The following is a 16,042-nucleotide window of genomic DNA, read 5'->3' on the forward strand; positions in this document are numbered from 1 at the left end:
TCATGTAAACCTCCTCCTCTAGATCTCCATTGAGAAATGATGTTTTCACATCCATTTGTTGCAACTCTAAGTCAAAATGGGCTACCAATGTCAAAATAACACGCAAGGAATCTTTCTTAGATACAGGAGAGAAAGTCTTCGTGTAATCGATTCCTTCTTTTTGAGTGAATCCCTTATCAGCGAGTCTAGCATTGTATCTCTCAATGTTGCCCAATGAGTCTTTAATGCGGAATAACACTTTAAAAACAAGAATCGACAGGTTTTAATGTCAATAACAGTACCTCCAGCCATTGATGTTCTTCACTATTTTTACTGCGTTTCTCACTGGTGTTTGGTACTTCCAAACTCTACTCCACTCTATTTAGATAGTGTAAGACTGAAAGGAATTGAGTAAGTGAGTCTGGGGACCAAACACAATATTTATAGCCGAAGCCTCCATCAAGTTTCGGTGCTACGTGTCCCACGTGCTCAGTTTTTCATGGGATCAGTTTCTACATTTTATGAACATGATGAATAATCAGAGTGAACCACTTCAAGGACTCCTAAATTCAAGGAAGCGAGAGACTCATTCTCACGAACGGCTTCCGCGAAAAAGGGTCAACAGCCTTGGATTAAGAAAGAATAGAACTTTAACTCCTAAATTGAAGAAAGTGAGAGACTCGTTCTCACGAACGACTTCCGTGAGAAACGGTCAACAACCTTGAATTAAGAAAGAATAGAACTTTAACAAAAAGTAAAGCTGAAATCAAAATCAACCCACAAGGGCTTTGCACTGTCGTCTTCTTTAGGTTCCAGATAAGATTTTGTGAATGACGTATCTGCTCCATGCTTTCTCCTACTTTTCCTACGCCTCTGGTCATTCTGGTGTGTGCCACGGACAAAACGACTGTGCGGCCCACGAAGGTCTGTGTTCCTCCTTTCTGAGCGGTCCATGAAAGTTCTTTTCGTGTGCCACTTGCACCTGCAAAAGTCACTCACGCATGACCCGATCTACATCATCCAAATGGCCACTCCTTCGACAGCCTGGGCCCTGATCTAAGTTGTCCAATGAGTGACATAAATCGGACCACTTTTAAGTAATGAGCTGTAAGGGCTACCAGGAAGTGGCCCGGATCTGATATTCATTGGCTACCTCCCGATTTAGAGGACCAACAATGACATAAATCATGGAAGTGGGGGAGCAAATGACATGTGGCACAATACTAAAATCATTGTCAAAATAATAGAAGAATCTGTAATGTCTATAAACCTCATGCTCTCAGTGAGTGGCTTACAACGGAAACATCTTCAAAAGAAAAAAAAAAAAAAAAGCCTCTAAAACAAGTGAAAACAGAAAACTATTCACTCCACTTTATGTTTTTTTTTAATGAAAAGACAGTAATTATTCTAAATAATCAACATTAATTGCAGGGGCTTGATGAAATTTTGTGACTGTCCAAAAATGACACAATTATGAGCATGACTCAAAACTCAAAAGGCTGAACCACTGGCGTTTTAAGTCAAGGAAACCCACTTGGGGTGCATGCCCATTGCAACATATTAATGAACCTTGCCATTCTAATGAACCTTACTTCGGTGGCGATCGAGCAAACTTCTAAATTTCTAATTACATATTATAAGCTGCCATGCTGTGGTGAGACTGTGAGTGTGCCGCAGACAAAAGTCGAAACTTCAATATATTTTGTTTGTCTATATTGAATTGGGAAATTGAGATTTTTCTGAAATAGTTGAGGATTAACATCGATAATATTTAGTTAAGTCATTTCTATTTTAGTATGGTTTATCATATTTGATAGACGATAAATACTGTTAATGCAAAACGGGTCGAAATTGAAGAAATAGTCATTCTCGGCCCACTAAAATAGTCCAAGATTAGATGAGGTAGTTCAAAACCCACTGTGGTAGTCTGGAGCAGTGGCATGATGTTCGTACGTACAACCATAGCAATAAATAGAAAATAAATACAATAAATATAAATAGATATGGATATACACATATTTATGTGGTTCGGTACAAGGCCTACATCTACAAATAATTTGGAGAGTAAATCTACTATTATATGAGTATTTTACATCTCACATGGTCTCTCATTTATCTTTATACAATGGAGGATAGAGAACTTTTTTTTTTGGAGAAGATCCTCTCTCTCGTCTTGAGGTTGAAAGTTATCTCTATATTCTCGTAAATTTTGCTTAGTCGTTGTCCCCTTTCCTCCAATATCAAATCCCTTTTTGTTGTTTCCCTAACAATATTTGGTGAGAAAGTCAGCTTTATCCTACTTCTTTATTGTCTGTCTGACTTGCTTTTCTCACTTTTTCATTTTTCTCACCTTTCTCCTTTCTCTCTGATATTCGTTTTTTATTATCTGTTCTTTACATCCCGATGATGGTCTTTAGGCTTGGGCCTGGGATGTCATATGGGATAGGGGATTTTACCCCCAAACAAATACGATAACGTTGAATAAATTTGAAATGAACCTCAACACACCCAAGAGATATTGATGGCTGCACTCTCAATGGCTTTTATATTATACAAAAAATTTAAATTATTTTAAAAATTGTTCTAAAAACAAGTTTCATCCGATTATGTAAAAAGAATTATAAAATACAATTAGCTATAATAATCTGCTACATGTAGCGAGTATTGTTCATCCTATATATTTTTATTATTATTGATATTTCATTTACTCTCTCATTTTCTTTTATTTTGATTTTTATCATGTAAGCAAATTCTTTTTATTATTCATCATTTAAAATCCATATATTTCATTTTCTTCTAAAAAATATATTGGAAATATTTTTAAACCAATTTTTTCATATTTTGATTTTATTTTTAATTTTTATTTAGCTTATATATTTTTGTTTTACGTGTATAGGATTGAATTGTTTTACACTGTATATAAAAAAATTACAAATATAAAAATATATATAGATATTGTAAATTTATTGATAGAAATGAAATATTTAAAAAGAATAAAAAATATATTTAAATGATATAAAAAAATTAGATAAGTTGATGGATGACATATTATAAAAGTCAGTATATAAAATAAAAAAAAAAAATTTTAGTGATATATTTTAGAGAATAAGATAAAAAAACCTATTGAGAGTGTTCTAATTTGAAAAATTATAATTTATGGTCTAATTTGTAAAAAATTTATACATCTAAGCTTCATTCACTTATTGCCGTTGAAAAATATGAAAATAGGCAATATGTTACAAATTAGACAAAAACCTTGAAGAAAGGTGTAAATTATCGATTTTTGAAAAGCAAAGAATGTGTTAGTTTTGGCCATGTGCAGTGTAAAACTCATCAAAGTGTATTTATATTTGATTACAATAATGTTAAATCTACGGATAAAATGTCTGGAGGATAAAAATGTCTAGAGGATGGTCATCGATTATTTTTATATTTAATAATTAATGGAATTTTTTTTAATAATATTGTAAATTTTTTAAAAACATATTTAAAAATATAAAAAAAAAATGATGGCAAAAATGATGACAAAAAAAGTTATCTATCCTTTCGGTAACATCTCTCGTGTTGCACCCTAAGGGTGCGTTTGGTTACTAAACTCACCTCAACTCATTTGAATAATTTTTTTAAATCCTAACATAAAATATAATAAACAATTCAACTTTTTTAAATTTCAAAATAATAATAATAGTAAAAAATAATATTCTAACAATATTTTATTATCACAACTCAACTCAACTCAACTCACTTCAACATCCAAACAAACCCTAAGTGTGTTACACGGCTCATTTAATCCGTCCACCTCCGTCCATTCGGTGGGTATAACACGACTCCTTTAATTAACAGTTTTTTTATATACAATCGATAGATATAATTAACGTGCAGCCGTTTATATCACATCAGATTTAAAATGAATTTTTCCTCTCTCATCAGTTTGGTCTCTCTCATAAGTTCGGTCTTTCTCTTTTATCAGCTCTATCAACTCGGTTTCTCTCTCTTCTCAGCTTGGTCTCTCTCATTAAGTATCATCACGTCAGTCACGTTTGCACGCCGTTTTCATCCGTGCTTGCAACAAACGTTTTTCTTTAATTAATCCGTCTCCGTCCACCTCCGTCACTACAGAGTACACGCGCTTCGGCGGTCTTCAGGTCTCCACCGTCCAACGACTATTCCAAACATTCCCAAATTTTAGCACATGATTAAAGCCCCTCTATATGAGTACTGCTGCACTATCCCCCAACCCACTTTTTCTTCAACTTTTCTCTCTGACCAAACACTTCCCACCCAGCCAACCAAATGCAAAGTTCATCAATGGCTTCTTTAACCTCTGCTCCGAGAACCATCTCTACCTTCAAAAAGTTACCCAGCATAGGATCACTACCCACTGCTTCACCTACTGTTAAAACACTACAGTTGAAGCTCACGAACCCGGCTTTCTCCCAAAGCCTCAAGATCCACTCCACCCCACCGAAAATTCCGAACTTTTTACTACCCAGAAGATTACTCACCTGCAAAAGCCACGACGATCAATCTGGATCTGCAATACCCGGTATTCATTTCTCACGTTTTCTCACTCACCGTGTTTTTCATTCCCCCAAAATTAAACTTTTTGGTGGTTCTTACGATGACCGTTTTGCTTTTTATGTCTGTTTTTGCAGCCAAAGTTCAAGAACTGCACGTGTACGAGATCAACGACCTTGATCGCGGAAGCCCTGCCGTCCTCCGACTGAGCCAAAAGCCCGTCAATTCCCTTGGCGATCTCGTTCCCTTCACCAACAAAGTATTTTCCAGAAGAAACTCTTTTTATTTTATTTTTTATTTTCTTTCTATTTGGGAAAAACACTTCCTTTAATTTAATCGCATCTTTCTGTAGATAACCTTTGCATATTTATTTTAACACAGCTGTTTACCGGAGACCTGAAAAAACAATTGGGAATCACACAGGGACTGTGTGTTTTGATCGAAAACAAACCGGAGAAGAAAGGTGACCGGTTCGAGGCGACATATAGCTTTAACTTCGGAGACTATGGTCACATGGCGGTGCGGGGGCAGTATTTGACTTACGAGGACACTTTCCTCTCCGTGGTGGGCGGCTCTGGGATCTTCGAGGGGGTGTACGGCCAGGTGAAGCTGGAGCAAATTGTGTATCCCTTCAAAATCTTCTACACGTTTTACTTGAGAGGCATCAAGGATTTGCCCGTCGAGCTACTCGGGAAGCCTGTGGAGCCCAACCGAACCATCGACCCCATCCTTTACTATGCTTCCCACTGGAAACCTATTTTACGTGTCTTGCTCTCCAAATATTTTGAACAACCAAAGCTCGTTTCCAGCGTTGATCAGAAACAAAATGCTTGACTTTGCTGTTTTGCTCTTCTTAAATTTGATCGTGTAATTGAGTTGGATAAGCATGTCTTTGATGTTTGCTTCAGATTATGGTTATGGAACGATTTGACTCAATATTCGCTTGTTCTTTTGCTATTTTGAAGATTCTTTTCCGATGTTTCTTTGTTTTTTTAGAGATATTAATGTTGTGCGCCATGTGCTATGGGTCATTGTCTAAACGAGCATCGTTTTGCCTTTTCTGTCAAACTGACTACAAGGGATGGTTCGTTGAGAGTGAAAATCTAAGGCCTCGTTTGCCTTGAAAATTCATCTCAACTCATCTTATTTTATTATTATAATTTTTTCAAATTTTTAACAAAATATAATAAACAATTTAATTTTTTCAAATTTCAAAATAACTTTTCTTATAATAAATAATTCAATTTTATTTTACTATTTATAAATTATTTTAACGCATTTCAACCCATCTCTGAATTCAAATTACTTTTAAAAATTTTAAAAAGTTAAAAAATAAATTAAAGCGATACTTCACAAAATTAAACATACAAATTAATATAATTTACTAGATATATTTTATAATAAAAAAAATTTTAAAATATAATATATTATGTCAATATATAAATTTATTTTTATAACATGCATCTATATCGTTTCCTAAAACCAATAAAGATAATTATTATTTTTTAAATAATATCCTCACATCCCGACCTTCTCTCTAGTGTCACCGTACCCTCTTATCATCATATGCTGAAGGGCAAATGCAATAGGAGGAAACTCAAAATTCAAACTTGCATTACTTTTAGGTCCCGTCTGAAATTTAGATTGATTTTAAACTCCAGTTTGACATCAAAATATATAATTTTTAAATTATTAAACTCATCTCAACTAAAAATCTATTTGTATATGAGAATCATAATTTTTTACAATTCAATACCTCTTTATGCATATGATCTATAATATTTTTCTACTCTTTATAAATATATTTAAACTCATCTTAACATCTAAAAATATCTAAACTCATCTTAAGTGGGCCTCATAAAACTCACTCCACCATCTCATCTTATTACTCTTAATAAAAAATTCAATTCAACTCAACATTCAAACTGATCCTAATGTCTCTGTTAATAAACAAAGCAGATTCAGAATTAACATCCCATAAAATTTTGTTTGAACTAAAAACTTTGATGTGAGATAAATAACATAAAATTAATTTTACAATATTTATTACAGATACATTACTCCTTGAAAAACTATAATTTGATAAGAAAGTGTCTGTTAGTAAACTAGAAAAATATGATTACCAGCCACAGCTTTGACTTACTTTTTTTTCTGTTTTTCAAACACGAGGACAATTTCATATGAAGCACAATGCACGTGGTCTCGAACACGAGGATATTTACATGTACAGCAATTTGCACATGGATATTATTTTTAGAATTTTCCTTACTATTACTATTAGCTACAGCTTTTGAATGTTCCCATACGGCCGCGGTATGCTATACCACGATACCACCTCTGGATGGCATGCAGCGCCGTCCATTCGTACACCACGAGACCCACGTGCCCAAATCCACCACGCTTCCAATCTATAATAAGATGCTATCTATCCGGTGTCCGGACACCACCTTAATTTCATTCTACGCCATCTTTTTCCTCCATCAATTGTCCATTACTTTACCGAAAACAAGAAAGTTTCTCCAATGGCCTGCTCAAGCTCTGCAAGACCAAGTACATATTTTACACATTTTCCTTTGTGTCGTGTTTCTCGCAAGTTCCTTTGGTGACCCTTTTGCTTGTTTTTTGCAGCCAAAGTTCAGGAACTGTACGTGTACGAGATCAATGAACGTGATCGTGGAAGCCCCGCTTACCTCCGTTTGAGCCAGAAATCCGTCAATTCTCTCGGAGATATGGTCCCGTTTAGCAACAAAGCATGTTCTTCGATCCTCATCTACTTACTTTCTTCCTTTTTAAAAGCAATATTTCTGTAATATTCTCACTTATCTTTTCTGGTTTGCAGATATATGCCGGAGACCTACAGAAGCGGTTGGGAATAACAGCGGGCATGTGCATTCTGATCGAAAACAAACCCGAAAAGAAAGGTGACCGGTACGAGGCGATATTCAGCTTTTATTTCGGGGACTACGGTCACATATCGGTGCAGGGACCGTATTTGACCTACGAGGACTCGTGTTTGGCCGTGACGGGTGGTTCTGGTATCTTTGAGGGGGTGTACGGGCAGGTGAAGCTGCACCAGATTGTGTTCCCCTTCAAGCTTTTCTACATTTTTTATTTGAAGGGCATTGGAGACTTGCCGGAAGAGCTTGTTGGGAAGCACGTGGAGCCGATCCCAGCTGTTGAGCCGAGCCCTGCGGCTAAGGCTTGTGAGCCCCAAGCCACCATCGCTAATTTCACTCGTTGAAGTAATATTATGAACGTCGTTGTTGATGACAATGACATTAATTGATAGGCAATAAATTATTTGCATATTGTATTTTTCCCCGAATGTGACTTTCTTAACGTCACACATAATATTCTTGTGGAAGTTAGCAAATCCGCGTTAATTTACTTCTTCAATTTTTAAAGAGATGTTATATTCTCAAAGTGTTGTATAACATACAAGTTTAATTGCGTAATATTATATATAATTTTAGAATATACAAATCTCGTACATCACATACATCTATTTAATTAATATATAATTTATTATTTTTATTTTTCTATTTAAATACGCACATATTTAAATATTAAGATAGAATGATAAAAATAATAAATCACAGATTTATTAGACGGAATTATGTGGTGTAAGGCTTCCATGTATAATTTCTCATTAAAAAAATTGATTTTTTCATATGAGCCCAAATTTACTTATTTTTTTTTTAAAAGTGTGTTAAACTTGCATATTCTATGAATGTAAATATAATTTATCATCACTTAAATGATAAAATTGAATTTGTAAGATTTAAATTTTAAAATTTATTTTTTAAATTAAATTATACTATATAATTAAACACTTTAAGACGACAGTATGTTTGATGTTGACATTCATTCACAGCCAATATTTAATGAAGGAATATCTATTTTTTGAATTGTGGATAATATATAAAATAAAAAAGAATTTTAATAAGATCTTACTTCATAATTTTCTTTGTAATGAGATAAGTCAAGTAAATGGTTTTCGCAAATTTAAATTGGCTTATCGAAATTGAATGTACGCACAATTATACCTTGCTGTATTAAACTCTTGTTTACGAAGTCACTTAAGAAAAAAAAATATTAAATTTGTTCCGAAACTGACGTGGCATACTCGGATAAAATGTGCGACACGAGGAGTGCAATGGAGGCCGCATGCTTATTGGATATTCCAGACCCATTGTGAGGAGTAGTCAACTATCTCAAAACTACGCTGGATTTAATGAGCCATTAAAAGTTGAATTATTGATTTATTGAAAGTGTCGACTGTTGAGGATTGAAAATGACTGGAAATTCTCGAATCTCGATCATGTTACACACGTTGAATGCATGCATGCCATGCTTCTTCTTTTTTGTAACTACTTTGGAAGTTCTTCCAAGTAATCGTTTTTTATACCGTAGATGTTACTTTTGACGTGCTTCACGAGGTTAATAAAGAAAGGAAAATGTTACTATACTGTTCGAGTTTGTTCGTTCACTTTGATTATTTATATATTTATTTTTTTAATTTTTTTAATTTTTTTAATAATTAAAGAAATAGTTTTTAGTATATTAATATTTTTTTATTTTTTAAAAATATTTAAATATGTTAAAAAATATAAAAAAATATAAATATAAATTTGTGTTACACGACATGTCCAACGGTCATTATCGGATGGCAGCCAGCATGACTCGTAAAGAAAAGAGGAGTAGAAAACAATTGACTTTTATAGCAAGATCATTCTATCTCTTATTTATATGGATTATATATGTTAAGAATTCTAAATTCCGAATACGGTTATAGACTTATGAACAATGACTTTACTGTTCATATAAACAGTAATTTATCGATTATGAACTTGTAAATCAATACGGAATTCCGTGTTTTTAACATTTTCCCTATAAAATAGGTGATGTCCACTACAAAAAGAATTATTACAGCAATATTACAACTCGTTTTCCCATCTCAAGAGTGTATCAAAATCAGTCATTATTCGCCAATACCTTTGCCATAAACGAGTTTTTGGTGCCCACTAAAAGCGCTTCCACCCACATGGAACATTGGAACATGGCGAGACGCGTCCGAAGACACCAAAATTTCCTTGACATTTTTCCTACCAAATACCAAACCCGCCTAGAATTGAAAGGAATTTCTTCCTACCCTTTCGAACTTTCTAATTTTCCTCTTGAACAATATTAATGCCTCCTTTCGACTAGACCCATTAATTTCTACCGTCCGTCCGTACACCCCTTATTATCACATGATTGAAATTTTATGGTCTTACCGGCCAGCCTAACCTTTTCATATAAACAGCCAACTCCCCTGTCGTCCTAATCAAGTTCCCTTACTTTCTCGCTGACCAAGCACTGTCTGAAGAACTTCACCATAAGTAAGAGCTCTCCGTCTCTCACCAATGGCCTTCTCAAGCTCTTCTTAATTGGTAACTACCTCTTCCTCTGTCAAACTTGCCAACCCCAGATCACAATCCAGTACTACTTCTTCACCAGCCGGCAGACTTCTATCTTTCAAGCTCACAAATCCATCCATCACCCAAAGCCTCAAACTCCTCTCAAATCCGGCACAATGCCCCAGCCTTTCGCTACCCAGAAGATCATTCACTTGCAAAAGCCAGGCCGACCTATCGGGCTCTGCTAGGACCTGTAATTCTCACTTTCGCCCCCCTAGTTTTTCTTTTACGAAATCGAAGTTTTTGGTTGGATCATGTGTTATCCTTGGTTTTTCTGTCTGTTCTGTTTTCGCAGCCAAAGTTCAGGAACTGTACGTTTACGAGATCAACGAGCAGGATCGTGGGAGTCCTGCCTACCTCCAGTTGAGCCAGAAACCCGTCAATTCCCTTGGCGACCTAGTCCCTTTTAGCAACAAAGTAATTTTCCAAGACTCGTCTGCAATAAAGTAACTTTATCTATCTCAAACTTTATATGTACGTAATAATAGGTGTATACTGGAGAGCTGCAAAAGCGGGCTGGGATCACGGCGGGAATATGCATTCTCATCGAAAACAAACCGGAAAAGAAAGGAGACCGGTACGAGGCGATCTTCAGCTTTTACTTCGGGGATACGGTCACATATCAGTGCAAGGAGCGTATTTGACGTACGAGGACACGTATCTGGCCATGACAGGTGGATCCGGGGTCTTCGAGGGGGTGTACGGTGAGGTTAAGCTACAACAGCTTGTGTTTCCCTTTAAGCTCTTCTACACGTTTTACTTGAAGGGCATCAAGGACCTTCCAGAGGAGCTCGTCGTGAAGCCTGTCGAGCCCAACCCAGCAGTCGAGCCCACCCCTGCGGCTAATGCCTGTGAGCCCGATGCCACCATTTTCAACTTCACCAACTGATAGATGCCGCTGATGTTAAGTGCTGTTTGCAAATTTCTGTTTGGAAGAGTCGGTGCATGCTTGCACGATTGGAAACCAAAATCTATTTGCTGTCTCCCAGTAGATGTATCTCGGTGTCTGGTCCCACCGAGAGTCATACACGAATTACATAAAAATAATTTTAAACGTAGCTTCATCTTATTAAATTCTTATATATTTATTATTCATACACTATATATTTAGTAAAAAAATAAAATTAAAAATTAAAAAATTATGTGTAGTGTATAATATAGAGATAATGAATAAATTTTTTTATAAAAATAACTTTATAGTATGACAAACCAAGATATATCAATTTATAAAATTATTTTTATATAATCACTCTATAACTAAATATTTTCCTTTTCTTTTTAAAGCTAAAGGCGAGAACAAAAAAACAACGAATCTGTTAACAAAGAGCAAAATGACAAAATATTTTTTGCCAATTCACCATCATCACTCGTTCAACTTAAAAAGCTCATTTTTTTTTTCTCTTTATTCATTGCTCGTTTACATTCTTCTCTAAAAGCCCACGTGGGATGATTCTAATTTCAGATTCTTTTACGGGAAATGATAGTATGTCGCCCCTATCTTACCGTCCAAATTGACCGCTTATACTTTTTAGCTTTTTTACTTAGTGATTAAGAAAGTAATTTTAAATGTATTAGTATATTTTTTTTTATTTTTTAAAAGTATTTAAATATATTACAAAAATATGAAAAGAAAAAAATAATGCTGGGCGATAAGCCCAGTGGTAAGAGTGGGGCGGTATAGTAGTCTCACTCTTTTTTTATAATCGAAATGACTCTCCTGTCCTCCAAACAACGCTAATCCTACGATATTTTCACTAGGATATAGGCTGGCATGGATTGATCATAGATCTAGCAAGTTAAAATATGGCTAACTTGATTAAAAAATCGTCTGCATTGGTATAGGCATGGGATATGCATCACATGCAACCTTTAACTACACTACTTTTACATATATTTAAGTGTATAGTAGCTTAGATAATTATTTTTTAATATTATTTTTCTCATCCCAAAACTTTTTTCTTATCATTTATCAAATGTATTATATCTTTTTTTGTTGCAACTTTATATATAGCCCATGTGCAATTCTATATGTTTATTTTTTAAACCGTTTTGATGCTACTTTTTCAATTCCCCTTTTTAAATGCATACTAATAATTAAACATCGTTTTTTTATTGTCCATGTATAGCATTATAATCAGTCTCGAATATATAAATAGAATATTCAACAATTGTATGAGTACTCTCATGAATTGAAGAGTTTTTTTATTAACAAAACAAGGTAAAACAAAAAAAATATAACTATTGAGAATTTTGGTAGAATAAATAAAATTACATAGAATGACATATGGAAGGGATAGAGCGTATTCGGCCAAAAGTGACTTTCAAGGCCCAACTCAAGGGTGGATCTCATCAGGAAGGAAGTAATAAAGGAAAAAGAAAGAGACAAAACGCTGAGAATGGTGTCAGGAGGAAAATAGAAAAAGAGACATAAATGAGAGGTGACGTGACATGAATGAGGAGACAGAAGATAAAAATGAGGGAACCAGACCACTGCAGAGACTTTTAGCCATACTTCTCCTCGTGGGCTTCTTCAACATCACGATAGGAGTTACAGTGACGATATCTCTACATAGGCGTCTGATATTTATTGTATAGGGAAGATGAAAGACTATGAGAGATTGTAAAACAAGTATATTATAGTGGATTATCCCTCTCGAACAACCCGTGGATGTAGGCACTATGCCAAACTATGTAAATTTGTGTCTTAATTTTTTTGTTTTTCCTATACTTATTTTCCTTTCACTATCATAGATGTATGCATCGATACTGTACAACCACACTGGATCACTGTCGATGACTTTACACCATGCCAATCGAGGCTCGAATAGTGTCAGCGATCCGGGAATAAATCTTTATCTCCTTCCAGCCTGTTCTGCTATTTTAATGCGTTAACAACATATATAACCATTAGATTCTAAAAAATAAGCTTGAACAAAACATTTGAAAAAATTATAATAATTAAATAAATAATGTAACTATTAGATACAAGTATTAAAAAAGCAGATAAAAAAGAATAAATAAACAATAAAAACAACATTTTATTCTGAGTTAAATAACTAATCTAACGTGTAGTTAAGTTTTGAATGAGATGGTACAAAGTGACGTATCAGTTAAAGCTTGAATGTTGCCTAAAATTTTACCTATTCTCTGTCATGCATGCAAGATATATGGTAGGAAAAAATATTTGAATAACGGTAGTTTGCTCCAAAAGAAACGTGATTGACACTAACTGATAAATTGCTCGTGGCCAACATAAGTTGTTAATTAATTGACCAGCTGGTTTCTCCTCCTCCATCAATGATAGCAACATATATTAATCAGTACTCTAAGTAAACGTGTTACAGGATTTTTGCCGAAAAATACAAAATAAAAGGCCCATGTCTTAAATAAAAATATTATAAAGTTAAAAAATTATTTAAATATTTTTTTAAATATTTTTTTTTATATTGATATTTAAAAACATTATATTATTTTTTATATTTTGTTTGAAAGTTTGAAAATTTTGTATTGGATTTTATAGTTGAATAAAGCTTTACTACTCATCATTTTCACACCACATATTTTTATTTTTCTGATTTTGTAATTTCTAAACTAATTAATTTTTTCTCGTCATTATTTATATACTATATATTTAATAAGAAACAAAATAAAAAATTAAGTATTATATGTAATATAAAAATGATGAGTATAATTTTTCTTTTAGATAATAATAAAATTAAAAAATATTTTATATTTATATAATATTTAAAAATAAAATACCTGAAAATACTATCAAATTAGCCCTAAGACCCCGTCCCAATCTTCTATAAAGATTATCGAGTACAAGCCCAATGCTCGCCCTCACGAAGTCCAAGAATAAATCTTAGAGTACGTTCGGTTTCTAAACCAAACTCAATTCATCTCAACTCATCATTATAATTTTTTTAAATTTTAATATAAAATATAATAAATAATTTAACTTTTTTAAATTTTAAAATAATAATAATATTAAAAAATAATATTCAAATAATATTTTATCAACTTAATTTAACTCAACTCAACTCACTTTAACATTCAAATGCACTCATAGGGTGGGTTTGGATGTTGAAGTGAGTTGAGTTGAATTGAGTTGAGACGATAAAATATTGTTAAAATATTATTTTTTAATATTATTATTATTTTAGAATTTAAAAAAATTAAATTTTTTATTATATTTTATATTAAAATTTAAAAAAATTATAATGATAAATTAAGATGAGTTGAGAAGAATTAAAAATACAAACTAAGCCTGAATCAACATGGGCTCCGCGACAAATAAACAAGGACAATGATACACTAATAATCATATGAGAAATGATAATTGTAACTAATTGTAACATATCCTGTAATTATTTTAAAAATAAAAAGTAAATAAATATGAGATTTATATAAAAATAAAATTAATTTTTTAATAATAAAGCTTATTATTTTTTAAAACAATTGCACAGTATTTATTATATTTAAGATTGCTCAAACTCACGAGTCTCGAGAGTAACGTTTTACTTTTTTTCTTCCCACGCATGCCGACCATGCATTCTTTCTCGTTCTGATCGTTACAAATTTATATATTATTTTCACTTAATTAACTTAATTTATATAAATCCTTTTAGTCGGACTAATTTTTGTTTGAAGTTTTAACTGGCTCTGATATCCACGATTTTATGCAGAAATATAATATCATAGAGTGGGCTATGATATTATATTTTTTAACTGGTCAGAGTAGTCCACTCAATCTGACTATTAGATAAAATGTGAATTTTTATTTTTTTCATATTTTTTCAACATGTTTAAATATTTTTAGAAAATAAAAATACACAAATATACTAAAAATTACTTTCTTAATCATTAAATAAAATAATTTAAAAAAAAAATTTAAATACACAAGTGATTAAAGTAAAAGGACAAAATTAGAGAATAAATTCGCATTTTCCAATATCATAACTATATCACTATGGTCTACATTGGCGTTTTATGCTTTTATTATGCCTTGTCTTATGGGTCGGATTTTTATCTGTTTCAGCCCGTTCATGTTTTATCAGAAGGGTCCACCTGCGTTAAAATTACTGTTTAAAAATTATTTTATAAAGCACTTCTAAGTTAGACCTAAGTCTTTAGAGATCTGTCGTTTAGACTAGATCATGTCAACTATGGAAGTGTGCCGAGGAACTATTAATGTATGTAACTGAGTTTTTTAAGTCAAATTTATATGTTTTTTGTTAGGAATAAAATGTGATCCATTTTATAAAAAAACAAATATAAGATTTGTTTAGGTTATTGGTAGGAATCTTAAAAAGTATTAAATAATCTCAAAATTTTGTTAATAAAAAATTTAGATTGTTTGAGTGTTTCATATTTAAAACACTTTGAAGAAAAAAATCATTTTTTATGTTTTTCCTCAAATGTATTTTTCTAGATAATACAGAACATAATTCAAATTTTAAAAAAATTATCAATAGATGAAAACACCCGTACAATTTTAAGATCATTACAACTTTCAAACTTTCAAAGATATGATTATAATCTTTAAAAATTTAAATAATCGTAATTTCTACATCAAAAATCACTTTTTTAATTTATTTCCAAACAAACGTAATGTATTTGAAAATGCTTCAAATATATAATTATTAAACAGTAAATAACTTTTTAATAATAAAACTTATTACTTAAATTATAAATTATAAATGCTAAAGTTATAAATTATATTTTTCATCACAATCTCAAACATACATATAAAGAATTGCGTTTCCATCGTTTCCCATTTTAACCAAACATTCAAATTGTTAATCCAAATGAACTTTTGTAACCACATTCAAGAAGAGGCTGGCATGGCCACCTGCAGAGCATTGGCATGTGACTTGGCATGGGCATTCATTATAGATAATATCTTATCATCTTAACCTAACATATTGACTACCCCGCTCCCAACCATTTACTAATTATAATTATAGATAAACTTCAATTAAACTTGAAATAACTTTAAAAACCATTAAATATTGATTTCGTTTGTATCATCAACTTATCTTAACTCATTATTATAATTTTTTTAAATTTTAACAAAAAATATAATA

At 32.5% G+C, this 16,042-nt stretch overlaps 2 protein-coding genes and 1 pseudogene across 2 annotated transcripts; all 3 read left to right on the plus strand.

The window, feature by feature from the left end:
- Nucleotides 1-4,072: 4,072 nt before the first annotated feature.
- LOC121249028 (allene oxide cyclase, chloroplastic-like) lies at nucleotides 4,073-5,433 on the plus strand. The gene is made up of 3 exons (XM_041147671.1): nucleotides 4,073-4,525; nucleotides 4,635-4,756; nucleotides 4,879-5,433. Exons 1-3 carry the CDS (start codon nucleotides 4,273-4,275, stop codon nucleotides 5,329-5,331), a joined length of 828 nt encoding a protein of 275 aa, XP_041003605.1. The 5' UTR covers nucleotides 4,073-4,272; the 3' UTR covers nucleotides 5,332-5,433.
- Nucleotides 5,434-6,884: 1,451 nt separating this feature from the next.
- On the plus strand, nucleotides 6,885-7,971 carry LOC121249030 (allene oxide cyclase, chloroplastic-like). The gene is made up of 3 exons (XM_041147672.1): nucleotides 6,885-7,047; nucleotides 7,126-7,247; nucleotides 7,337-7,971. The coding sequence occupies exons 1-3, from the start codon at nucleotides 7,020-7,022 to the stop codon at nucleotides 7,736-7,738; spliced, it is 552 nt and encodes a 183-aa protein (XP_041003606.1). The 5' UTR covers nucleotides 6,885-7,019; the 3' UTR covers nucleotides 7,739-7,971.
- A 1,805-nt stretch (nucleotides 7,972-9,776) lies between these two features.
- On the plus strand, nucleotides 9,777-11,010 carry LOC121249029 (annotated as a pseudogene).
- The last annotated feature ends 5,032 nt before the right edge of the window (nucleotides 11,011-16,042 follow it).

Source organism: Juglans microcarpa x Juglans regia, chromosome 2D, assembly GCF_004785595.1.
Source record: "Juglans microcarpa x Juglans regia isolate MS1-56 chromosome 2D, Jm3101_v1.0, whole genome shotgun sequence".
Taxonomy (NCBI): Eukaryota; Viridiplantae; Streptophyta; class Magnoliopsida; order Fagales; family Juglandaceae; genus Juglans; species Juglans microcarpa x Juglans regia.